Below are 26,926 nucleotides of genomic sequence, written 5' to 3' on the forward strand. Positions count from 1 at the left end.
GGTAAGACAACCACAGGTCCCAAGGATTAGGACATGGACATCAGCGTGGGGGAGACATTATTCAGCTAACTGCGCCCAGAATCAATGACGTGGAAAGTCACAACTAAAGCTCCCCTGTGCCATCCTTCCCAGGGGCACACTGCTCTCTGAGATGTCCTCAGGCTTGAAGAGTCAAATAATTAAAAATTATCTCCTTTTAGGAAAAAAATTCCAGCACAAAAGAGAAGAAAAGAGAGCCAATAGGAAGCCTTCCCCCGTGCCTGCCCCGCCCGCCAAAGCCTCATCGGTAAGTATTTCTAATAAACTTTCATGCTTGGCGGGAGATCCTTCGCACGGTGACAAATTCCTCCTGAAATTTAGATGTCTTGTTCAGAGTAATAGCTGTAGCGCACAGGTGCCCAGCTGCTATTGTAAAACCGGTAAGCATTTAATTGAAACAAACGACTATAATAATAGTACATTATCCCTGCAGGCCGAGCGCCATCACAGTTTTAATTATTGAGTTAAGAGTCAGACTAATTTATCCTTTAAAGCAACAGCCCCATTCCTGGTGATACTGATCATCTTGTTATGAATATGAAGGTACCGGCAGGGAAGGATATAAATGAAAAGCAATTTGTCCCCTTTGGGGTTGGTTTGGTCTTTGAAGAAAGGTTTGCAAACACAGGTCGCTGAGCCCCTGGGTCTGGGATTGCCCAGCTGGGGGTGTGAGAGTTCTGTTCTGGTTGGGGTGGGGGCTGTAGTCCCTGCGCTTCCTTCGGGGATGCTCAGAGCCTGCGCGAGCTCCCTGCTGCATTCCAGCTAAGAGCCAACGTCCTTGCTAAGCCACAAGTCCCGACAATAACCCGACCACCACCACTTGGGACCTCTCCAGCCCCCTCCCCTGCAGCTCCCCGCCACGCACCCCTCTCCAGCCCTGCTGTTCCTTCAACCCCCTGGCAGGCTCCCACTGTTCTAGTTCAGTGCATTTTTGTCCACGGAGGACATCTGACATTATATGGAGATAAATTTTGGTGGTTACGACTGGGAGGATGCTCCTGGCATCTTGTGGGTAGAGGCCAGGGAAGCTGCTAAACATTTATGATGGCGGGACAGCCCCCACAATCGAGACCGATCCAGCCCAAACGTCAACAGAGCTGAGACTGGAAAACCCTGGTAGGTGAGCTACTGCCTCTGCAGGGAATGTTCTTCCCCCATCTAGGGGTGGGGATACTCGCCCGCTTCCTCCCCCACTTCCTGCAAGACTTTGTTCCAATCTCACCTTTCCCAAAGGGCCTTCCCTGAACATCCTACCTAACACTGCAAGCTGCTCCCCCGCCCCACACAGGCCAGCATCCCCAACCCCTTCATGTCCATTCTTTTTCTTTCTTCCAAAGCACTTAGCACCTGCTAACTTACTGTATGACCTATTTATTAGTTTGTTGTTTATTATCTTGCTCTCCCTGCTAGACATAAGGTCCACGTGGGCAAAGATCTTTGCTTTGTTCACTGATGTAATTCCAGCACCTAGAACAGTGCCCGACACCTACTGGTGTTCAATGAATGTTTGTTGAATGAATTATCCGTTCAGCCTCCTCCTCCCTTCACCTCCCAGGTCCACTCGGCCTCCAAATCAGGCACATGCCACCTCCTTGTGATCGCCCCCGTCCACCGCTTCTTGCCAAGATTCAGAGCCATTTCGTTTTCCTGGATAACGAAGTGTCTCTTAATGGGCTGCCCAGCCACTCCGCCAGCAAGCGTTTTGGGTAACTCCCACATGCCACACAGTACATTTCCTGTTGGTTCCTTGTGGGGCCCACAGGGTGACAGCCCATGAGCCACATGCCTTGGGACACAAATAGGCAGGCACAGGCTGCCAGTGGGACAGACAGACGAGTGGGGTGACCACGTCAATATGGCACTCACCCCCTCAGCAAATGCCATGTGTCCTTGTGATACAAAGTATCCTGTCCCTCCCAGTGAAGAGGGGAAGGTGGCATGGCATGGAGAAGGTGGCATGGCATGGAAGCCCTGTTCAGGCATCCATGTAGTATTAATACCATTTTGTGCTACCAAGGAGCGGCCGCTGGGCACAGAGGCGCTATCACAGCGGGCTCAGCAGGCCCTGGAGGAGTGGGCACCATCCCTGCTGCCCATTCGCCACCTCCCTCCTCTCACCCCGTCTGGTCACTTGCTCTGGCTTCTCCCCAGTCTCGGTGCATTTTGCCCTTGTCCCCGTAATTCAGCAGCAAAAAGGTGTCCTTCCATCAAGCAGCCTTCCCAGTCCTTACTGGGGGTTTTTTAGTAAGACTTTACCAAAATCTTTTAACTGTGCAGGTATATGCACTGGGATCGTCACTGCTTTCTATTAGCGGTCTGGTTACAAAGTTGTGCATAGACTTTGAGTGGTTTGCCCCAGCTCTATTTTTTTCCTGTAAACTCTTATTTTCAGGATTTTGCAGGTTTTCCAGGAATGCGTCTGTCACATTATAGCAGATGCGTCTATTAAGCATGTGCTGCGTGCCACTGTGCTGTGCATGGGAGATTCATGTTGACTCATACAGGTGGTCCCTGCCGCACGGAGCTACTTCTACACCTGAATCGGTATGGTCCCAGTGGTGGTGAGAGCTGAAAGGAAGCCACAGGCCGCATGAGGCTGTAAGATGAGGGGTCCAGGACAGACTGGGCATCTGGAAAGGCCCCCGTCTGGCTGCAGAGGAGGGCAGGGGAAGGAGGACAGGCAAGGATCAGCCTGGGGGGGCTTGGAATGCCAGGGAAGACATTGGACTTTCCTGAGGGTCACTGGGAACCCAGAAAGGTTTCAGGCAGAGCAGTGACTTGTATTTAGAAAGGCCAGCTTGGCTGCTAAGAGCAGGTGGCAACTTCCAGGTGAGAACTGATGTAGCCACCAACTGAGACTCAGACGGACAGCAAGAGATGGAAGGGGAGATGCAGGAGTGGCGACTGGACTTGGCAGGTGGTCAAGGACGACACCAGATCACTGATGGGATTCATGGGCTGTTCACAAGGGAGAAGAGACATGTCCGGCCAGGTGAGAGAAGTGGTCAGCTGTGGACAGGCTGAGCGCAGGGACAGCATCCAAACGGGTGTCTCCAGGTGGGGACAGGCTGATCGCATGGTCTGGTGCTTAGGAGAGAGGACGGAGCACCGCAAGTGGCCTGGACTCCCCCGTGGCACCCAGCCATGAAGATGGAGGATCAGGCACAGACACAGAGACATGGGAGGGACCATGAAGTGGTGGCCTGAGCTGTAGAGGACACCAGTGACAAGTCCCATGGAGGGAGAAGAGAAGGGATGAGTTTCAGACGGAAGGGAGTGGCCGGCTGGTCTAATACAGCCAAAATTGAGTATGATAAATACAGCAGGTGCCCAGTGGGTTTGACAATGTGGAGCCACCAGTGTCCCTAACCAAAGAAATTCTAGAGCCGTGGGGAGGCAGAGGCCAAGGTGGATGGGGAGGGAGGAAATACAGAGTCAATGACCCCCTCCTGGAAGCTCTGCTGGGACCACGAGGGAGAGACGGGACAGCAGGTAGGTGTCACAGGACGACTTTCTGTTTAAAAGTGCAATTGTGGAGGGCAGATGTTCCCACCACAGTGATGTCCCTTGGGGACCCTAACAGCAGAACTGCTTGGCCATAACACAGCTTCGCCATCTTTAGTCTCAAGCGATCCTTTAGCCACCCTGTGAGATAGATGCCGCCAATTCCACTTCACAGATGAGCAAATGGAGTCTCAGAGGGGCGAGGCCAGCGGCTCCCCGTCTGCAGCTCAGACATAGCAGGGCCAGGATCCGCACCCAGGTCTGTCTGACCCCAAAGTCTGGGCTCTCTCACTATTGAGGGCAGAGGGACACTGGCTGGGCTGGGCTGGCCTCGCCACATCCTCTTGCCCACAGGCACAGGGTGCCCGAAAGGGGACGGCTCCCGTTATCACCATGCAGGGACCTGCTCAGCACTATCTGTCTGTTTTGACCAGTCTTTGCGACTAATCTTTCCGGGTCTGTGAGGAACCCGGCAGGAGGTGCTGGGCAAAAGCAACGACAAAGCAACGACAAAGCGCCCCCAAATGGCTACGAGGAAAGCAGGTCTGCAGGGTGAGGCTGGATGTCCCCAATCAGCTCGCTGGCTGCCCAAGTGTCGGGGGCTGCTAGGAGCCCCGGGGGCCAAGGAAGGGGTGAAACTGGGGGAGCCAGGAGGGGTGGGTCACAAGGGATGAGGACTTGGTCCTGCAGGCACTGGGGAGCCAGGGTGGTGTGGGAGCCAGGGTGGCCCGCAGCCTTCCCCGTGCTCGGGGCAGGAGGCTGAAGGTGGGTTCTGGAGGCACCTGGGGCAGAACTGATGGGCAGGAGAGAGCTGAGGAGGTGCAACCAACCAGCCGCCCTCGGTCATGGGGCAGGGGTGCAGATAACCAAAAATGACCCATCCACGCCGTCAATCCTCCATCTTCCTGATTTTGATCTTCAGTTTCTACTTCGAAGGGGGCCTGATACCCTGCCCACGGCACCAGGGCTGAAGGATGGAAGGATCTGGCAGGAGGCATCAGCGTTTCTGGCAGGGAGCCTTTGGTCCCCCATCTGAGTGACAGGGAGGGAGCATTTCACTTCTTTACCTCTGCCTGTCCGTCTAGCCCACTGGGATTAAGCCCCGTGGGGACCGTCATCAGCCTTATTCACTGCTCAGGGCTTGGAAGAGTGCCTGGCACACAGTAGTGGCTAAAAGTTTGCAGGGTGAATGAGTGAGTGTGTGAATGAATCCCGAGGAAAGGAAACTGAGAACCCCCCCATGTCTTGCTTGAGGTCTTGCAGCAGGAGCCAGGGTCTGGGACCAGAAAAGGAGGTTATTTCCTTTCCAGCAATGGGCCCCCCATGGACAGATACCCCTCTCCTGGCATCGGCCCAGCCCCTGCCCTTTTTACCAGCCCAGCCCCACCCTAGACTGCTGTTGGAGGCTCTGCTAGACCCTTTGAGAATGGGACAGCTGACACCTGCTGACCTAGCTCCTTCCTCCTGTGCCCCACTTTTCCTTCCCCCTGGTACACTTTTCAGGACTCAGCTCACAGGCCCCTGCCTCCAGGCAGCCCTCCTGGCTCTCCCACCTAAATCAGAGTCCCGGGTGATTCCCTCATATGACACCTGTTCTGTTTTTCCATTGAACTTGCCACAACTGTAATTATTCCTTCACCCGAGTGGGTACATGATCCTGGCTGTGTGCTCCAATCATGAAGGTGGGGACCGTGGCTGATGCTGTGCTCTGGGCCACCTCCCCAGTGTCCAGCCTCAGGCCTGGCACCCGACAGGCATTCAGTAAATGTTGAGCAATGAGTGAGCCAGGGGGGCCTGGGAGCTCTAGGCCCCAGAGTGGCAGCCTCCTCGAGCCCCTACATGGGACCTGCCTCCTGCATTCTCCCCCTCCAAGCCTTCGAGGCACGCCATGGCCAGGCCCCTGCTTCCTCCACACCTCTCTGTGTCGTGCCCTGTACTGGCAGCCCCCAAACTGGACATTCCCGTCTCCTTGCTGTTGCTTGTGCTGTTCCCTCTGCCAGCGACACCTTGCCCAGCCCCAGGCCTCTAGGGACTGGCTGAAGTCAGCGAGTCCTTGAGACCTATGGGAACTTGGCGAGCCACTTATCTCTCTGGGAGTCCTCAATTAGGGGTGTCTAAATGGAGCAGAGATGGAGCCAGATCTGCATTCAGAAAGCTCCCTCCGGCTGGCCTGGGGGAATGGCCTGGAGTGGGAGAGACAGCAGCACAGAGCCCACCCAGCTCAGAGGCTTCTGCACCTGCCCAGGCCACGGTGGAGGATGCCCGAGCTGGGATGGGGCCGTGGAGGAGGGAGGGATCAGGAGGCTCCGCAGAGGGATTCCTGGCAGGTGGTGGGGGCCCCCGCATGGCAGGGAAACATAAGGAGAGGGGAGGGTGATACACCCCCTCCTCCTTCATGCTGAACATCCTACATTCCGAATTGGCACGTGTGCTAATTAAAACCATCTTTCCAAAGAATTTATTATAGGCTATTCCGAGCTAATTATAAATTCTCTGTAGCTGATCCTGAGCAGTTTGCTAATGCAGTGTTGAAATCTCTTTGGCCACCCTCGTTTAAATTATTCATCAGGCCCTGCAACAGTTGTGAACTGTAATTTAAACCGTCAGCTCATGAATATTCAATTAACACAACAAACACTGGCATGTTTTACTGCCTTGCCGCTCAATATTTTGTATCCTCACCCGTGTTTACATGTTTTTATGAACTCTCGAGAAAAGCGCTGCCTATTGAAGTGCCTGGTTAAGCTGAGATTGAAACGCCAGGGAGGGAGGAGAGGCGGTGGGCAAAGCTCCCGATGTCCTTTCTGGGGAGACTTGTGGGTGGTCAGGCTGCAGGGGCACAGGGCTGGGGCTCAGCAGCCTAACCCTGCAGGAGAGAGAGGGAGCCCAGAGAGGGTCGAAACTGGCCCTGAGGTCACACTGTGGATCCAAAGCACAGACAGGACTTGGAGTTCTGGGGTGGTTCCCGCTGCCTGATTTGCCACAGAGTCATTGGCAAAGGGGGTCTGGGGACATGTGGGCTCTGAGACAACATCAGGAAGGCAAAGGAAGCCCGGCAGCTGCTGTTCCCCAGCCTCTTATGGGCAATGGCCAAATACTGCCAGTCAGGTGCAGCTGTTCGAGGCAACAGATGTCTTAGAATGTGGGCTGGCTTAAAAATCAGAGTTCCCACCCCTCCACGGCCAGGAATATGAGTCCTCCTCCTCCTGTGAGCTTTAGGGCCTCCCAGCCTGCAAACAGTTTTGCGGGCTCCACAAATGGTTTCTCATTTATCCTCACCTCCCTCCTGTGAGGCAGGCACTGTGGTGACTTCCATTTTACAGATGAGGAAACTGAGGCTCAGTGGGTGAAGAAGCTTGCCCAGGGTAGAGCTGGGGCTTGAGCTGGGATCCTCTGACCCCAGGGTCCCTCCTGTCCTCACTGCCTCAGATTCCTCCTCCCCTGAGGATGTGGGATCCACCTTGGGGTGGGGTGGGGTGGGGCTGTTACTCTTCCTTCCCAAGGAAGTTAAAAATTATTTTTTAAATCTACCAAATCCAGTGCTGACACGGGTGGGAGGACCCTGGTGTCTCTGGCATCGTGCGTGGGGGTGTAACTGATGTGGCCCTTTACCGGGCAGTGTGCAGGGAGTAAGAGCAGCGACACTGGGCAGACACAAAACTGACTGCACAGCTCTTGCCCTTAGTTGCTTTATCCATGCAATGGCGTGATAACAGGGCTGACCTCATATGAGAATTTAATGAGAATAATAATCAGAATTGAACAATGCACAAGGAAGCACCCAGCACAGTGCCTGACAAAAGCCCTTCGTACACTACAGCTGTCGTGGTCATGACCAGCAATCATCCTCATCAAAACCACTTGACAGTATCCTTCAGCCTGTGCGTGTCTTCCAGTCCACTACTCATTCAGATCTTATTTTAGAAAAACGACGGCGCTCCTACTATGTATCAGGCACTGATTTCGGTGCTGGGGATACAGCAATGACAGACCAAGTCCCTGCTCTCGGGGCACCTGCCTTCCAATGAGAGAGATGAAGCTACAGCGGATGTATAAATGATCGTATCATATTTTAGTTGGCGATAAGTGCCCTGAGGAAAATAAAGCAGGGAAGATGAGTAGGAGGTGTTGGGTGGGGTGCAATTTCAGAAAGGGTGGCCAGAGAAGGCTTCCTGGGGAAAGTGACATTTGAGTCACCTTCTAAGACACAACAGAGGCGTAGGAACATGCTCTGCAGGTATCTGGAGGAACAGCATTCGAGGCAGAGGGAACAGAAGTGCAAAGAGACTGAGCGTGAGGTCAGGCGTGCGCCTGGCATGTTTAAGGGCCAGCGTGGAGGCCGGCGGGGCTGGAGCAGAGGAAGCAGTGGGGAGGGGGCGTGGGGGGTGCGTGCAGATTGTGCAGGGTCTCATGGACATGATGAGGACGCTGGCTTTTACTCTGAGGGAGATGTGAAGCCACTGGAAGGTTCTGAACCAGGTCCTCACCTAGAGCTCTCTCACCGAGAGAAGCAGGAGTGTGGGATGACCCCAAGTTTTGTGGTCTGGGAAGCTGAGAGGATGGAGCTGCCAGTCGCTGAATGGGAGGGGCTGGAGGGAGCAGCAGGGCAGGGGAAGTGTCAGGACCTCGGATCTGGAGAGGGGAAGTTTGAGATGCTTGTCAGACACCCATAGAGATATCTGCGGCTGCAGATAACAATTTGGAAGTTCTCAGCACACAGAGGGTATTGCAAACCACAAAGCCGCATGGATCATGGAGTGCCTGGGTGTCGATAAGAAAGAGGAGAAGTCCAAGGACAGAGCCTTGGGGGCCCTTCAGTGCCCGGAGGTGAACCCAGGAGGCTGAGGCAGGAGGGAGCAGAGGAAACCAGGAGGGCATGTGTCCTGGAGGTCAAGTGCAGACAGTGCTAAGCAAGGATGAGAGAGTCATTGATTGTGTCAAAGGCTGATGACTGGGCAAGAAAGATGAGGGCTGAGAACTGACCACAGGATTGTGCAACGTGGAAGTCGTTAGAAACCGTGACGAGGGCAGTTTCAGGGAGGGCTGAGAAAGAAACCCAAGAGAGGCTGGGAGGACAGAATTTGGGGAAAGTGAAGACAGATGACGGTTTCAAAGAGTTTTGAAGTCCCAAAGGAGATAAATATACAGAAATGAAAAGATAAAGCCACAAGAATATTTATTTTAAGATTGGTTTTGTAGTGCAAGGTTTCTTAGCCTTGGCATTAACAGTATTTGGGGCCAGATTATTTTGGCTGGGGAGGCTGTGCAGGGCATGGTAGGATGTTTAGCAGCATCCCTGGCCACTAGTAAACTAGCTTCAGTTTTGACAATCAAAAATGTCTCCAGACATTGCCAAATATCTCCTGGGGGTGGGGGTGTGGGGCAACTGCCCCAGTTAAGAACCACTGATCAGGTAGAAGCTCTTGGGGCCATGCCGAGGTCACCTTCACTGGAGTGGCACCCATCTCTCAGCTGCTGGGTGTTGGTAAAGGTGCCCAGCTGCCCCCTTCTCCAGAGAACACCCCTTGGCCAATAGGCACCACAGTCCCCAGGAGGTCACTCAATCTCCCAGTCTATGGCCAATGACAAATGGACATGGGGTACAAAAGGCCACCTCTTTGCTCTAACATGAGACCAACCATGTGGTACAATCCATCCTCCATGGGGCAGGCTGAGGCTCAACTCCAGCTCAGGGAAACTTCTTCATCTCCCCTCACACACTTCTCTCACTCCCCGTCCTGAGACCCCACCCTCAAAAAGTCATTTTCACAACTCCTAAGGAACACACGCCAAGAGAGTTTGTAATAGAGAAAACTCAGAAATAGCCTCAATGTCTATCAGTAGAAGGTTGTGTAAGTTCATGGTGAACATCCATGCGGTGGAATGCTATGCAGCCACTAGTAAGAAAAGCACGACCTATAATTACAGACAGGGAAATAGACCCACTATACACTGCTGCAGAAAATCAGCAGGCCGTAGAACAGCTCCAGCAGAACACACTAGAAAGTGCAGGAAAAGGTACTACATTATGGCCCCGTATATGTAAATTGTATGTGTATGATGCACAAAGATATGACTGAAAGCTTAATAACGGTTATTTGTGGATGGTACAGTTTTAATGATTTTTATTTCTTCTTTGTATTTGCATGTGTCTATTTTTTTTTTACAATGAATATGTGCCATTTTTATAAAATCCACATAGCTATGCTTTGGGAAGAAAGGAAGAGGGATAAGAACACACATTTCAAAATTTATAGGATACCACCAAAGCCATACTCAGAAAAAAAATGTACAGCCATGAACTTTTCATTATTAAATAATAAATAATAAATGTAAATTAACTAAAGAAATCAAAATAAAAAATTTAAACATCTACAGGAAGAAAGAGGAAGGGAATAATAAACATAAAAGAGGAAATGACTAAATTAAGGAGAAGAATTGAAGCAATTCTGATGGTTAGCTCTCTGAATAAAATGCATAAAACAAAGTAGAGAAACCAGTAACAGGGATGAACCTCTGGTCAAGATGAGCATGAAAAAGGAGACGGAAATCGGCAATATACAAATTTAGGGATATGAAAGGGGATTAAAATATAGGTAACAAAGGCCGTGAAAAGATAAGATAATACTATATGCAATTCAATGGCAATAAATGTATAGCTCTCAGTATAATGAACTGTTCCTCTTATGAAGATGGTAAAACTTCAATACAGAAGCAAGAGAAAGCTATCTTATAAAAAGAAATCTACAGACCCATTTCACTACAAAAAAGTAATAGAAAAATCCTAAGAAAAACTAAATTTAATCCAGCCTTATATTAAAAAATAAATATATCTGTGTACGTGTGTTTACATATATACATATGCACACATACCATAACCAAGTAACCTATATTAGTACTGAGGAATCTATTAATAAAATCCATTACCTCAACACACCAAGGAATAAAAACTATATGATCATCTCCATACCTACTCAACAGGCATTTGAAAAACTCAACAAAAACTATGAGTAAGCTGAAAAATTAAGGATTTTTTAAAAAATGTGCTAAATAAAATTAACTTCATACCAAGGGCGAATCCCATTTCCATTCAATCGGGGAGAAGACGAGGATCACCGGTCATGACCTCACCACGTGTAACTAAGTGAAAGTTCAATCCGATGCAATGACACAAAAATAAATGAGTTACAAACACTGGAAAGTATTTTCTTTGCAGATGTGAGCACATTTCTAGGAACCCCCAAAATGGTAAATTCTAAAAAATTAGAATTTGAGACAGCCAGATAAAAATAAATACCAGATAGACCATGTGAAGATTCGGGGCTCCCCAGTGGTCCAGGCTTCGGTGCAAGCAGAGCTGCCATGTGGGCCCCCTGATACAGCAGAGCTTATGGTGTTGGACGTGTCAGTGGTGGAGAAATGTCACTGGGAGCTTACAACAGAGTCACATGCAGGTCCCCGGGATTCTGAGTAGAGCCACGCCATGCACAGCATGTACTTAGACTCCTGGAACTGCCTGTAAGAGCTGGGTTCTGTTGGATGAACCCTAACATCAGATGGGCCCCACAGCAAGATGGGAATGGTATGACCAAAACTGAGCCCAAGCAGGGCCACAGGGCATGAGTACGTTGAATGGGAAGGCAGCCCAGACCCTCATGTCACATGACATAGTGGCACCAATGCCCACCCCCCGGCTTACACCCATGGCTGCACTGGGGAGGGGAGCTCTTGTGTCCTTTTATCCTCAGCTGTCAGACCTGCACTGTGATCTGAAACTTGCCCCCCTCCAGCCCTCTCTTTCTCCCTCCTGAACAGCTCTCCCACGAGTCTCATCCTATCTGGTGCCTGCTTCTTGGTAGATGTGAACTAATGTATGAACAGACTCTCTTTCTGGGAGAACACTGTATTTGTTTGATAGAAATACACTGATGACCCACTTGGGGTGGAGGGTGGACCCCAGGGATGCTCCATTTGAACCAAAGGGTCACTAAACTGACTTTAAGGAAGGCGGGTCCTGCCAATGGAGAGGGCTTTGTTTAGTGAGCACGCAGGTGCGTCTGAGGGGAGGTGCCAGGGCCGAGGGAACCCCAGGGCAGGCAGGACAGAGAAGAGCCCCAGACACACGTGTCACTGGGTAGTGGTAGGAGAGGGATTATCGCAGCGACAGTGTGGCCTGGAAGGGAACACAGACACGTGCAAACTGCTTGTGGTGGGTACCCCCGTACGACCACCAGCGTTCCCCAGTAGTTGGGCAGGGGGACTTCTTGGGGGAACCGGAAAGGCTATAGAGTTCTCCACGTGGGTTGGCAGGAAAGGCAAACAGAGACAGCTCACACGTGAAGTGCTTAGAGACAAATAACAGCATTGTTATGGCTACCATGCTGAGTATTTTATAAGCATTACAGCATTTAATTTTCAAAACAATCCCATAAGGTAAGATTATTAACATATCCATTTTACACCTAAGAAAACTAAAGTTCAGAGCAGGTGGGTAACTTGCTCAACACAGCACGTAGCTGGACGAGCTCATTTAAATCCAGGCTCTCCAAGTCCAAAGCCAGCGATATTAATTCCAGCAATGAGGAGACCCTCTTTCAGCAGGACTGTGGGCGCAGAGACACAGCGCGTGGGCCCAGGCTGGCCTCAAACTCCTGACCTCAAGTGATCCTCCCATCTCGGCCTCTCACAGTGTTGGGATTACAGGCGTGAGCCACGGTACCTGGCCACATTTTGCTTCTGACTCTTTCTTAGGCCCTTGGGCAATTGTGCACCAAGGGCCTCCCCGAGATGAAGCATTGTACAATTGGAGAAAACCTGAAGTCTTTCTGATCACAAGCTGGGGACTGTCCTCACGCCAGAGTGTCTATTTCAAGGCCTGAGCCGAGGGGAGGCATGAGGGGTTGGGAAGGACCAGGAACCACAGGCAGAGGTGTGGGTCCTCCGGTTTCTCTGGGGGAGAAACTCTGCAACCGTCACAGGTGTGATGAAATCCTCAAGGCAAACAGAAACACAAGTGACAGTTCTGTGTGTCCTCAAACAATGGAAAACTCAGGGCTCAGCTGAGCATGACTGAAGACCAGTGGTTCTGAGCAAGCATGAGGATGCCCTGGAGGGCTGGCTATACACGGTTGCTGGGCCCCAGTGCAAAGTCTCCAAGTCACTGGGAGGGGCCTGAGAATCTGCATCTCCTAACAAGTTCCCAGGGGACTCGGATCCTGCTGGCCTCAGGACTGGATTTTAAGACCCAGCACAGCAGTCAAAGCTGTTGGAGCCTCACCCAGATCCACTGCTGGGAGCACTGGCTGCCAAAGGCTCATGGCTGAGAAACGCTCTTGGCCAAGGAGGGGGCATCTTGCCTAGGAAGTTACGCATGAGCTCCACCCCCTCCCACCCTGAGACCAGTGACACTCACACCTCACCTCACCTGTGGGACAAATGCCAGCAACTCTGTGGCCTAACTCATGCTCCAGAGCTCCCTGTGCCACCAGACAGACCTCCCTCTAGCACGGCTCTGGATACTGTCTAGAATGTCTCATCTCCTCCTCACAACAACCCCACGAGGAAACTATGGCACAGAGAGGTTAAGCAGTCGGCTGAGGTCACACAGCCCTCCCTCCTAATCCACCAGCTCTGAATGCTTTAGACTCTCTCCCTTGATCCTTTCCGTAACTCCTGAGGTAATCTGGGTTTCATTCACTCAACATGGAGAAAGCAAGGCAGGGAGGAAAGTGACTTGCCTCCCACAATCCGTTAGTGGCGGCAGAGACAGGAAGTGACCCCAGGCTTCCTGACTCCTGGTCCTGTTATCAGATTCTGGGGGGACACAAAGAACCGACCATGCCTCACCGTGAGACAGATTTCTCAGGGCCCCGGCATCCCAGGCCCACAGCTCCATCCAACACGCACAAGCGGGTGACAGCCGCTGACTCGCACCCCAATATTCTTTTCCTTTCTCCTTGCCACGGGGAGTTTGGAGAAACAGTCACTGGGCCAAAGTTTTTGCCCTTCCTAACCCTGCATCAGCTGAGAGCGTTGACCGACCCCACAAAGGAAGAGGAGATGGGGTGACAGTCCCACCCCCAGCTCAGAGACCCGGAGCCGAGGGCCAGGGTGATGGATGCACAAAACACTTGGGGTTGAGGCAATAAGAGTCCCATCCTGCCTCCACCACTTCCTAGCTGTGTGTTTGGACAAGCCACTTGTCCTTCTGCGTTGCAGGGACACATCTGTAACATGAGGATAATTCGGTCTCCCTCAAAAGTCTCTGGGACATGAGATGAGGTAAGGTGGGCTGCACTGTAAGACAGAGTAGGCCGGAGGGTCCCCACTGACTGACTCTCCAACAATGATGGAGGCAGCACTCTGGTTTGTGAGGTGCTTACCCAGGCTTTTATTTGTCATTCATTCCTTCTACAGTCAGTCAGTCATTCAGTCAACAAACCCTTTTCAGGCACTTGCTGCATCCCACACACAAAGCCCAGCATCGGGAATATTCATTAGCACGTTTGATTCTCACAGTCACCCCAGTGGAGCAGAGAGGACCATCTTCCCTGAGGCTCAGAGAGGGAGATAAACTTGCCCAAGATCTCCCACCGGGGCAGGACAGGGACTCCAGGACTCTAGACTCTGTTAAGTGCTATCGCCTGAGCACCAGACTGTCACCACCGCAGCCGGGCCCCGGCCCAGCCCAGCTGCCATGCTTAAACCTCGGAGAGGACTCTCTCCTCCTGGAAATGCTTCCAGCCTCGAGTCTTGCCTAGCGCATCGGTGACGCTCTCTCGTGCAGCTTTAGTATTTAGATGAGTTTTATTTGTCTCGCTGCCCATTATAAAGACTCCCAGTTCCAAATGGACAGAGCCACAAGACGAGAGAAAGAGAGTGCACGAGACTGACTTTTTATTATCCAGCCAGAGCAGGAGGAAAATGACTCCAATAAATCTCAAGTTTTATGTGCTCCAGACATTCTGCGGAGCCAGAGATGGCTTCTCAGCGCTGCCGATGGTACATTAAAAGCTCATTTTCCCAAACATGGTACTGAATATGCACTCGGAGGAAAGAGCCATTATACCGGGCGATATCGAGGCTGCAGCTGACGGATGTCGCTGCGATTTTTCCTGAATTCTCCCGCGTGACTCGGGAGCCGGTCTCAGAGCTCATACTCTGTGACGCCTGGCAGCCTGCCCGGATTGGAAGTTAAACACCTGGCCTCTGCGCTCCTCCAGGTTGGGGGTCGTGACTCCGATTAGGACCCTGGCAGGGGGTGGAGAAGGTGGTACCGGAGGGCGGTAAGTGATCATAAAACATCACAAACTGTTTTATGAATTGCAGCAGGAGTGGTGATCGGGTCTGAACTGGGAGGTCCGTGCAGCTATGACGTTTCTGGCTTTTGCCACTGTCCTCTGGCCCCCAAGGCTACCACCTCCAGGAAGCCTTCCTGCCACACCCCTCCTCTGAGCCCAGAATGTCTCCTGATCCTTGTTCCGAGTCCCAAGCAACTCACACGTCATCGTGTTGCGGTGACGTATGAATGTGAACGGCTCATCTCAGAGCGGGACAAAGTGGGCCTCAATCCCGGCTTGCTCCCTCCCCTCCTCATTCATTTATCGATTCTCTCACTCGCACTGGAAAGCTCTACAGGGCAGACACTGAGAGCCCAGGCCGGGGAGTCGGCCTGCCTGGGTTCTAATCTTGGCACCATCATGTTGACAACTGTGTAGCCACGTCATTTACCTCTCTGGGCCTCTGTTTTCTCATCTGTAAAATGGCAACAATAATAGCCCCTCCTCAGAGTCAAGGATTAGATGAGATAAAGGGTTTAAGTGGGCGGCAGGCACATAGTAAGTGCTAAATAAATGTCAGCAGACTACAGTTATAGCTCATTCATTTAGGAAAAGTTCACTGAGAGGACACAGGGTCACACAAGGCATGGTCCTTGTCCTCCAAGGGCCAAGATGAGGACCCTGACCACATGAGCGTGAATGGTGCTCCCCAGGGCTGGCCATCGGGGCTCTATTCGGTGCCTCACTGAGCTGCCTGTGCCAGCTCTTGCCTGGCACGGAGGTTGTGGGGCTGAAGTGAGACAGCCACGGGGAAAGCCAGGTTGGCACCAACCTGAAACCCTGGCTGCTGTTCTCTGCCCCCTCCCCCAGATGGTGAGCGCCCCAGGGAGTCCTGACATCCTCCAAGGCTTAGGCACCACTCTGTAGACTCACCCCGCACTCAGCCTGAAGGGTGCAGAGAGCACTGGGCTTTAGAGGCCTGGGTTCAAGTTCTGACTTTATTCTTCTTCCTGGCTCTGTGACCTTGGACAAGTAATTCTCTTCTCCCATTCGTTCCATGATAAACGACATCGAGGGTTCCCTGCTAGCCAGGCCCTTTGCTAGAGGCTGGGGCCGTGGGAAGGCACTAAACACAGGCCCGGCCTTTAAGCTGTCGCAGGCCGGCAGGCAGTGCAGACGACTGTATAAAGGACAACCACGTATTTCCGTGAATTCACTGATTCCACCTTGATTTAAATTTTTGATATGTTGTTCATCACGGGTTTTTGTGTTAATTTTCATTTTTAAAAATGTTGAGTTAAAATATGATTGCTCTTGAGTTCTTTGGCGTTCTCTTAAATGTTATGATTGAGGCAAGCATTTCACGTGCTGCAGCCTAGCCCCAGCCAAGGGGACCCAGACGGCCCCCGAGAGAAGCAGCCTTCTGCACTGGGTCCCCACACAGGAATAGGCGTCCGCCAGGTGGCCAAGGGGGACGACCCTTCTAAGCAGAGGAAGCAGCGTGCAGTGGTTCTCGCCAGGGGCCATTCTGTCCCCCAGGGGACATTTGGCAATGTCTAGAGACATTTTTGGTTTTGATTTTGACTAGGGGAGGGCTACTAGAAGCCAGGAATAGTGAGTAGAGGCTAGGAATCCTGCTAGACATCCCCCAGTAACAGAGAATTATGCCACCCAACATGTCCCAGGTGCGGAAACCCCGTGCTAGAGGACAAAGGTGGGAAACAGCATGGCACACGACGCCACCTCAGTCTGGGCTCCTGAACTCTCCAAGCCCCAGTTTGTACATCTGAAAAATAGGAATAATAATGGTACCTACCTTAAAGGGCTACCTGGAGGAAGCAATGGTGCTAAGTCTGTATACAGCAGGTGTTCAATAAATGTCTGTGCCCCATCCGTTCCCACTCTTAACACATCCCGAACTTTAGAGCCAACAGTTCTCAAAAGAGACAGTGTCCCTGCGTTCCAAAGAAAACTGGGACGTGGAAAAGAACATGTTTTGTCCCTTTCCGACCTTTCTTGTAGAGAAAACCATAAATCTTATCTCTTCAACAAACGTGATCCCGTTCGCAGAGAACTGGCCTGGGTGTCGGCTTATCACTGGCCTGAGTTTTAACAGAGAGTGAATTTTTATGATCAAGTTGTAAACCTTCGCAAAAGCCATTTTGAAACTAAAGGACGCTGACAGAGTCTTAACTACTATAGCTGCTAAATTAAGCATGAGGGACGGGGCGGGGTGGGGAGTACGAAAGAAAACAAAAGTGCCCTAAAAGAGTTAGTGGGGGTAAAATGATGTTCATTAAAAATAGAAAAACAAACACACACACAAAAAAATCTTTTGTGTTCAACTTCACACTCGTACATCATAATGTTCCAGTAAAAGGCCATTTCCCCCTGAGATAATAAAAGAATTGAATTTTTCCTTATCGGTCATCTATTTTTCTAGCCGAAGCTATTACTCCCGCTCTGGGGTTGCTAGGCAACAAGAAATATTAATAGCAGCTTTTATTAGCTTAGCTTTTGCAGCCGAGTACCAGAATGAGAAAATGGGAAACATAAATGTGTTACATAAATCTTTCAACCTTTCAGAGCCGGTGTTAGTCTCTGTTTTCATAATGATTTATTGAAGTGATGGTTCATTTATGAGAAAAAGGAGTATAGGATAAGAAAATGGAGCAGTCCCCTGCAGGAGTGTTTGAAAATAAATAATTATACCAGGGGAGCAAAAGCTGTTTAAAGCCATTTTTCTGAGTTTTATAAAATGGAAAAAGACATATTTCTTTCGCTTACTGCCTCTGAAAAACAGAGGAAAGGAGTCTCACCTGGACCCTGATGCACACAAAGAAAGCTCTGGGCCTCTAGTTCCCCACATTTAGGACCCTCAGAGGCCCATTTGGGAGATCAGTCACCACCACCCCCCGCCCCCCGCCCAGAGGAAAATTAGACAAAACATGGTACCCAGGGAAACTCCACGCGGCAGGCAACCCTGTCAACCCCCTGCTTTGACTAAGATGGATCCTTCCCCTGGTCACGCAGCCAGGAAAAACTGAGTCTTGGGCCTTCGTTTTCTTGGCAAGCAGTGGAGCTGTCACTTTGCTGTTGCTTTTAAGCTCTCAGCCCTGAGCGAGGTCCTTATGTAATTAATATGCCTTCCCCCTCCCTGCAGGGGCCCGCAGCTGCTGGCCTGGTTTCCCGACACAGGTCTCTTAGACCCCGCCTCGGTGAGCCAGGCCGGCCACCTCCCGCAACACCCACATCCTGCAGGTCAGCCTGGACAAATTTAGAGAAGACACTGCAGCCACCCAACTCCTGTCAATAAAGTGACTACATTAATAGACACAGTAGCTTAACATTTGCTGAATACCTACTGTGTGCTGCTTCGCCTACATCTGATCACTGAATCTTCGTAAGTTCCTATGGGGCAAGTAACATTACCTCCGTTGTACAGATGAAGAAACTGAGGCTCAGGGAGGATTCACCCCTTCCTCTCAGTCACAGGGTTGGGGGTAACAAGTGAGGAAGTTGGGGGTTGAACTAAGGTCAGTCTGACCACAGAGCCTATGCTCCTGACTACTAGATATACTCTATGCCAAGAAAACAAAAACACACAGAAAAACAAAACACCATCACTGTGGATTACAAAAATGGCCACGCATTCCTGCCTCCCTGCCCCCCTGCCCTTCTGCAGTGCAACCCTGCCATCTCTCCCTCCAAGAGGCTGGATCTATTTCTCCACCCCTTGAGCTGGGCTTGGCCATGTGACTGGCTCTGGCCATGGGACAGCAGCAAATGTGATGCCAGCAGAGGTTTGAAAAGCGCTGCAATGCTGGGGCCTCCCTGCTCTTGCTGCCCCTGTGACCATCGCCGTGTGAACAAGCCCAGGCTACCACAAGATGAGAGAGAGAGACTCGTGGCCACGTCACCCTCATAGGTCCCAGCTGAGGGCCATCTGCTGAGATGTGAATAAAGCCATCCTGGACCCCAGAAATCACCCAAGCTAGTCCAGATCAAAAGAATCTCGCTGACACACAGAATCATGAGAAATAATAAAAATTCATTGTTTTAAGTCACTCAGTGTTGGGTGGTTTGTTACACAGCAAAAGCTAACTGATACAATCATAAAACAAAACAAAACCCAAGACGTGCATTAAGAATAATAAAATGAATAGGTTGGACTAGGGGGTCTCTGCTGCCCCCCATGGCTCAGAATTCCAGGGGCCCAAGTGTTGGGGCTCTTTGGTCCCTTCTCCTCAGGAAGAGATCCCATGGGTCTCAACTTGTAAGACTCAAACAGGGACAGACAAAGCCTCCTGGGGGAGGAGGGAGATGGCAGGGAAGGGAGGATGAGAGGGAAGGGAGATAGGAGGGAAACAGCACAGAACGGGAAGGGGAGGTGCTACGAGGTAGATGAAGGACCTCCCAGAAGCAATACCCAGCCCCTGCCCCTAAGCTCAAGGCCCTGTCCCCAGGATCCACTCCTCACCCCAGGTTCTAAGCCCTGCCTTGGGCTCCAGGCATGGGAACCCTCTCTATAGCAAGGTGCAACTTAGGTACAGCTCAGCCCCCTCCCCAACAGCCTGCCCCCCAAATACTAGCCTAGAGAGGCCCTTCAATTGAGGTGAGGGTCCCTAGGCCATGGTCCCTAGCCCTCTGTGTGGCAGAAGGAGCAACCCCCGCAAGATGCTTTGGGACAGAGACCTAAAGCACAAAAGATTGAAAACTCAGCACTCAAGACTCTGGTCCAAGCAGACAGAATTGGAGCCTCCTCGGCCAGGGATGCTTGTGGTGGTGGTGGGAGGTCTGCCACACCTTAAACCCACATACTTGTCCCATGTGTCACAGCTGACAAAGCAATTGTTTCATTTTCCTACTAGTGAGGTCACCAGAGCTGGAATCCCAATCCCCATTTCACAGATGGGAAAACTGAAGCCGGGGGAGAAGTAACTTGTCTGAAGTCCCAGAGAAAGCAAGTAAGAGTCACAGTGGGGAGGAGAATGCATGAATGACATCTGTCTACCACCTAGTGCTGCATGAGTCCCCCAGCTGGACCACCCAGCTCTAGGGACCCTTAGGGCTCAGCTCCCAAATCACTAGACTCCATGGCGGGTGTCGAGGGGGCTTCGCCAGAACTCGTCTCCCGCTGGGCCGGGCCTCCACCTGCCCGAGGCTTTCCAGGAGTTTCTCTGGGCTCAGAAAGGGTGCAGGAACTTGTCTAGAAAAGTCAAGCGCTGTCCCCTCCCGGGATAGATAATTCTTCTCCCGGGTAAGCCAGAAGCAGAGGTTCGAACATTTCCCAAGGACGACTCCAAAATAAATGATTTCAGACTTAACAGAAGCTGCTTAACAAATTCCACTCCTCGAGTTTCTTTGGGTATTTTAGAAACTGATTTATACATACAATATCTCTCTCAAAATGAGACAATCAACACAGGATAAAATTATTGAGTTATGAAAATAGGGGTCAGATGGAGGTGCAGCACTTTAAATTAAACCGGCAAAATGTGTCTTTCATACTAAATTGACTCTTTTTGTCTTGGAAATGAATGTTTAATCAGTTAAGACGGTGAAGTCGGGAGAAGCCTTAAGCATATTTAATTTGGTGAAAGGGGCCCGATGCCAGCACCGTCCGCGGTCCTGCCAGCAGGGATACCTCCAGAGCAAGGACTGACTCCCACGCATGCCCGCAAGGCTGAGCAGGCTGGGGCAGGGGACCAGAAGGAATTGGTGGCCTCTGGGATCAGAGCCAAGGAGGCTTGGCACTTATGGGATGGCTGTCGAATGCCTTGGCCTCGCCCACCTCCCCAGGGTCAACATCCGTGGTGCATCTCCGTCTGCGCAGACAGCACTGAGCACCTGGACCATCAGGGCATCCTCTGTGCCACTTCTGTGGCCCTGCGCCCGGCTGCACCATCTCTCAGCCACCTGGCAAAGCTAGGAGGTGGATGGTAGGGCACAGAGTCGGGTTTGAATTCTGGTTTTGCTGCTTAAGTGCTGTATGACATTAATTCATTCACAACGTACTTACAGACTCTACCCTGTGTCAGGCCATCACTTCCTGTAGGAAGTGAGAACCCCACATCTGAGTCAGGGCCTCTTGCAGGCACTCGCATTTACTACGATTTTAGAAACGGGCTCTTCGCCTTCTCTCCGTCTGCACCAGGAGTCTGCAAGGTCATCGTGTAGATTCCAAGCTCAGAACAACACCTGGTACCTCGGAGGTGCTCAATAAAGGCGGTTGCACAGCGACAGATCACTGCGGTAGTTGAGACATCAGGTCTTAATTCTTGGAGCTTGTAGAGGGTACCAAGACTCTTTAGAGAAAGAGTCCTGCAGATGTGGTTAAGCTAAGGATCTTGAGATGGGGATATTACCCTGGAATATCCCCAAATGCCCTCAGTGCTGTCACAAGTGTCCCTTACAAGAGGGGCAGAGGGAGCTTTCACTGACAGAAGAGGAGGCAGGGTGAAGATGGAGGCAGAGGTCAGAACGATGCTGCCACTAGCCAAGGACGGCCAGAAACCCCAGAAGCCAGAAGAAGTGAGGTCCTCTTGGCACCCTGATTTTGGCCTGAGGATACAGATTTTGGACTTCCAGAGCTGTGAGAGAATAAATATCTGGGTTTTTTTTTTATTTCAAAGTATTACAGGGGTATAAATGTTTTCGGTTGCATGGATCACTTTTGTAAGACTTGAGTCGGGGTGACAAGCGTGCCCGTCATCCAGATAGTATCCACCGCACCCACCAGGGAGGTTTTCACCCATCCCCTCCTCCCCCTCCCCCCTACTTGATTTCCATTGCGATTTACTTCCCTCTGTGCACATGTGTGCTCATCAGCTAGTCCCCAAAATGTCTGCTGTTTTAAGCCACCAAGTTTGCGGTATTTGTTACAGCAGCCACAGGAAACTGATACGCTCACCTACCTCCCCAGAGTCTCCCTCCCTCGGTCAGGTTCTTAGGATGGATACGTGAGAAAATGTTCGCAAAGCCCTCTGCACGGTGCTGGACACCCAGCAGATATTAACACAAACTGCGGCATCGCCTGCATTTCCGAGCGCAGGCCACACACACGCAGACCCACACCCTTCACCCTGCACTTCAGACAAATTTAGAAACTTTGTCTTTAAGGGCCCCTTGTCTCTCTGCACCAGATAGTCCCAGTGTACGTACACGTCCTTATCTGGTTTTCCCAGTTGGGCTGGGCGCTCTCCCCTGGGTAATAGGGTTTGGCTTATCTATCATGACATAAAGAGGGAATATAAAATTCAGTGAACCCTTGCGAAGTCTGACTAATGGAAGAATTAAGGCTATCTGAATTTGTGAAGCATCTTAAACATGAGCTCGTTTTAAAGAAATCTGGAAAACGACTGCAAAGTGCCTATTTGGACGGAGCCCAACCAAAGCATTTCCTAGGCAGGGTGACTGGGGGGTCATCTTTGATCAACAGATAACACGCTTTGTAATTATTAATATCAGAGCTATCGTAAACAGGTGGCCCTGCAAGTGTACCTGCGGGTATCTGCAGTCTGCTCCTTTAGGTAAATGAGACTTGAGGGAAAACGCTGCCATTTGGTGACAGTGGGAATTCATTTTTATTACTAATAACAATAGCAAATATTCCCTGATTGTTTACTCTCTGCCAGACATTTGCTAAGACTTTACATACATTATCTCAGATATATTTCACCACATCTTGAGGTGCATCCTATTATCATTCCAAGACAAGGAAACCGAAGCCCCAAACACGGAGCCAGGGTCTAATGTGGGTCGGTGGAACTCCAGAGTCGCACATTAACCACTACCCTACACTGTCTCCATCAACCCCAGTACCAAAGGCCAGCGACACTGTGGCCCAGAACTGTGGCCAGACTCACCCCTGCACCATGGCTCTCATAGCACGTGACAAAGGTGTCCACCCAAACTGGGACAGTCTGGAGTAGCGAGGTTTTTGTTAGGAAGTTATCTGGGAAGCTAAGCTATAAGCATTCTAACAAAGTGACATTAAAACCACATGGCTGTGGAGTCGGAATCACTAGTTCCCTGAGAGATGAGGAAGCTGAGGACCTGCACTGTTGACGGGCCCGAAAGGAAAAGACACAGGAGCCATAGAGCACCAGTTTCCATTGAGTGAGAACCGAACACTATAAAATGTGGATCCTGAGTTTGTTTCCTCCTCCCTCCCTTCTTTCTCTCCTTTTATTTCTCACCTAGCTTCAAAAACAAACAGAAAATGGGATGTGCCTTACAAAAATGCACAGAGTACACCAGATTTTTTAAGCAACGAAATATGGTGGCAATAAAGGAAGGGTGAACAATAAATAAAACACAGTTGAGATTGTCTGAATATAAAATGCATGCCTAAGGTCCCAGGCGTCTGTTAGAATTGGGCCACAAATGTGACTGTGGCTTCTGACCAGTCATTGCAGAGGTGAACACAATCCACCCAACAACAGGTGATTCTAATATGAAAACCAATTAAGTGACCCCCTCCTTCCCTGCTACAGGTGTGTTTGTGACTCAAGCTGACAAAATACAAGACTGCTTCCTCCTGGACACAGGGGTTGGTTCTGTGATGCTCAGCCATGGTCCTCCCTGGAAGACCCAAACAGCTTCCTGCCAGAGATGTCAGGGAAGATGTAGGCTGCCGGCAGTCAACAGGCCTGCTGTGGAAATGGGGATGGGAGGGGGTTGTGACACTGCTGGGGTTCCTGGATCAAACCATGCCTGAAACCCCATGTCCACTCCCTAGATATTTTAGTCTTTTTTGCTTCAGTTAATTTGGTTCCTGTCACTTACAAATGAATGTAAGAGATGTGACTAGTGTATAATATTTATAAACTGTGAAGGAAACAAAAAAGCAAAAATAAATACAAATCACACTTGTTCAGGAGAAGGACAGGAATTCTTTTAAGGAGATTGTTTTATTGTGTAATATAAAAATTGGTCTACTGATTTTCTATAGGTCTTGATGGTTCAAATCAACCATTCATGCTTAAAAAAATACATCTCCTTAGCATGGGATTCCCAACCCTTATGAGCCAGCTTCTGCTGAGCTCTTTCACCTCCTCTCTGTCCTCTTGGCTCCAGGTTCTTCCTCTCCAGCCCAACAAAAAGAAGAAACCAATGCCAATCCCAAGCTTGGCATGAGCACCCTGCCTCCTCCTCTGTAGGTTCTATTCCCCCAGCCTGGAAGGTCGTTTCTTGCCTTTGTCTGCCTGCTGAATTTTTACCTACCCCATGAACTTTAACTGAGTAATTACCCCCTTCCCTGGCAGCTTAAGCAAGATACAATTTTTAAAAAAAATGATATGACTCCATTTATATGAAACATCCAGAAGAGGCAAATATATAAAGACAGAAAGTAGATTAGTGGTTGTCTAGGGCTGGGGTCTTCAGGAGGCAGGCTGGGAGTGATGACGAGGGTACAGTGTTTCTTTTGGGGGTGATAAAATATTCTAAAATTGACTGTGTTGATGATTACATAACTGTGAATATAATAAAAGCCATTCAATTGTGTACTTTAAACGGGTGAATTGTATGGCATGGTGAATTCCATCTCACTGAGGCTATTGAAAACTAAAAATAAGAAATAAAAATGAGAGTATGCTATTAACAAATACTAAAAACCGATACCAAGATATTATGAACAGAGCCCCCTAAGTGAGCAGCGTGCGGACATCAGATCTCCCGCCGTGCCCACCCCCGGAACCTGCAGCCTCCCACGCAAGCAACCGAGTGAAGCCAGACCCTGCACGTGAGCACAGGGTCCTCATCAAGGCATCGTCATTCTGCTTCCCTCTCGACCCCCTTCCCTGCCATAACCGGCAGGAACCATGGCAGGTGACAGGGACTCACCGTGGGCAGCTGGCCCGACAGCAGGTGGCCGTCCTGTGCCAGAATGTTGGACACCATGATGGCAGGGAGGTCCATGGCCTGGTAGGAGTAGGCGGGGAGCAGCCCGTTGGGGGTGAGGCCGTGGCACAGCGAGTGGTAGCTGGCTTCGTGGTCCCCCAGGTGCAGGAGGGACGGCTCGGGGAGGTTAGGAGGTGTTATCGGGGGGATCTCATAGTCCTCGTTGCTCTCGCTCTGGCCGTTATAGGTCTAAAACATCAAAAGGGCATGTTGTTGGGGGTCAGTGTCTCACAACTGCAGAACATACTCATCAGCACCAATGACAGCAACGACAGTAACGACAACAACCCCTTGGTGAAGGAGAAAGGGGTGAGCTCTCCGCAAGACCGAGGGTCAAGACTGCTGCCCTATCCCCCAGCGGATGCTCCGTCCCACTGGAGGCTCTCCGCACCAAGCCTGCCTGCCTGGACAGTGGGGGCCGGCTCCCGTCCACCCGTCCCTCTCTGTTGTCCCACCAGATCTGGTCCCCACAGCCCACTTGGATCCATCTTTCCACATCCGCCCATTTTACAGATGGGGACTTGGGTGGAAGGAGGAAAGCAGGCCCTCCAAAGTCAGTAGATGAGCTGGGAATGGAGCCGAATCACCCCAACCCCCTATCTGGTGGTCTTCCCAGGGCGGCTGGATGATTTTCTCTTGTGTTCCCAACACTCAGCCCGACTGGGGCTTCTCTTAGTCTTCTTCATCTTGGTCAATGGTACAAACATTCCCGAGGAGCAAAAGCTAGAAACTAGGAGTCACCCCAGACACCTGCCTTTCCAATCCGTGCTTGTTTGCTTTTTCCCACCTCACTGAACTGTCCAGGAACCTCCAGGACAATGTTGAACACAAACGGTGAGAGTGGACACCCTTGTCGCTTTCCTTATCTTTAAATCCAACATTTTACCGTAATGCATGATGTTTGCCGCAGGTGCTTTCAGTTGTCCTTTAGCAGGTTGAGGGAATTCCTCACTTGTCAAGGTGGGTGTTTTTAATAAAAAATTGTGCATGGCTTTTTAATTTTATCAAATTCTTTTTCCCTGCATCTACTTCAGTTCATACAGTAAGTAACTCATGCGGTTTTCTAGTATTAGAATAAACTTGCATTCCTGGAATAAACCCTGCTTGCTCACGATGCTCATGATGTATTATTCTTTTTAAGGATTGCTGGGGTTTGTGCGCTGATCCTTTGTTTAGGATTTTTGCATCAGGTTCTCAAGTGGGACTGGCCTATGATTTTCCTGTCTCGCACTGCCCTTGTTGGGTTTTAGTATCAACGCTACATGACCGGGCAGAGTCATTCTTCCTCGCCTATACTCTGGAAGATAGCAGAGCAGCAGAAGAGAGATGTGTGAACCGGAAGATGGATCTGAAGAAATTATCCAGAATTCAGCAGAGAGAGTCAAAGAGAAAACCTGAAAGAGGTTACGAGCAGTAAGGGTGTCTGATGGACATCTGTCCAATCTCATTCTGGAGGGAGAAGGTTGGGAGAATGGGTCAGAGGGATAACTGGAGAGATAATCGTTGAGAATATTCCAGAACTGACGAAAGATACCAAAGGTATTGATGAATATGAGGGTAAATTTTAAGGGGGGGGGGGAACCTAAACCACAATAGCTATAGGAAAATAATATCTTCTAACATCTTTGTATGGTTTGGTAAGCCAAGGATGTATGTTGAAACAGCCAGGGTCACTGAGCCCAGCACAGTGCCTGGTTCCTAGTGGGCCAGCCCTGACCGACTGCTTGCTGGCTGGTCACTGGGCAGTGGGGACGGGCACCTGTGCCTAGAGCCCCGGCGACAGCAGGGAGTACAACGTCCCTAAACGCCTGCTCGGTGCCGAGGCCTTTGTCCTTGGGCACCGTGCGTGAATCTCACAACGATTCCATGGGGAAGAGCCCTAGACTGCACTGCACAGCCAAGAAACAGACCCTGAGAGGTGAGCGGCGGCCCCCTGCCCCCAGGGCCCACCCCTTGGACCCAGAGCCCACGTCACCTCTCGCTCACTGGCTCCCTCTGCAGGGCTGCGGTGGGATCATCTCACAGATGAGCAAGCAGAGATCAGGGAGGAGGTGACGACTGTGCCCACCTTCTTGCTTCACCTTCTCTCTCTCCGTTCTCACGTGGGAGTTTCTCAGCCTCAGTCCTGAGCGCCCCTCTCTTCCTGCCCTAGGCCCTCTCCCCAGGGGGACCTCGCCAGTCTCGGTTTCAGTTCCTAC

The 26,926-nt window shown here is 50.8% G+C and overlaps 1 protein-coding gene across 2 annotated transcripts in view; it reads right to left on the reverse strand.

Annotated features, from left to right (window-relative positions):
* The window catches only part of TOX2 (TOX high mobility group box family member 2), a 133,745-nt gene that overhangs the window by 25,596 nt on the left and 81,223 nt on the right, over positions 1-26,926 (reverse strand). For both annotated transcript variants that reach the window (XM_045529186.1, XM_045529187.1), the window contains exon 3: positions 24,672-24,917. In XM_045529186.1, the coding sequence (XP_045385142.1) occupies positions 24,672-24,917 (246 nt within the window). The remainder of the gene's footprint in view (positions 1-24,671; positions 24,918-26,926) is intronic.

The sequence above is a fragment of the Lemur catta genome, chromosome 17 (assembly GCF_020740605.2).
Source record: "Lemur catta isolate mLemCat1 chromosome 17, mLemCat1.pri, whole genome shotgun sequence".
Classification (NCBI taxonomy): Eukaryota; Metazoa; Chordata; class Mammalia; order Primates; family Lemuridae; genus Lemur; species Lemur catta.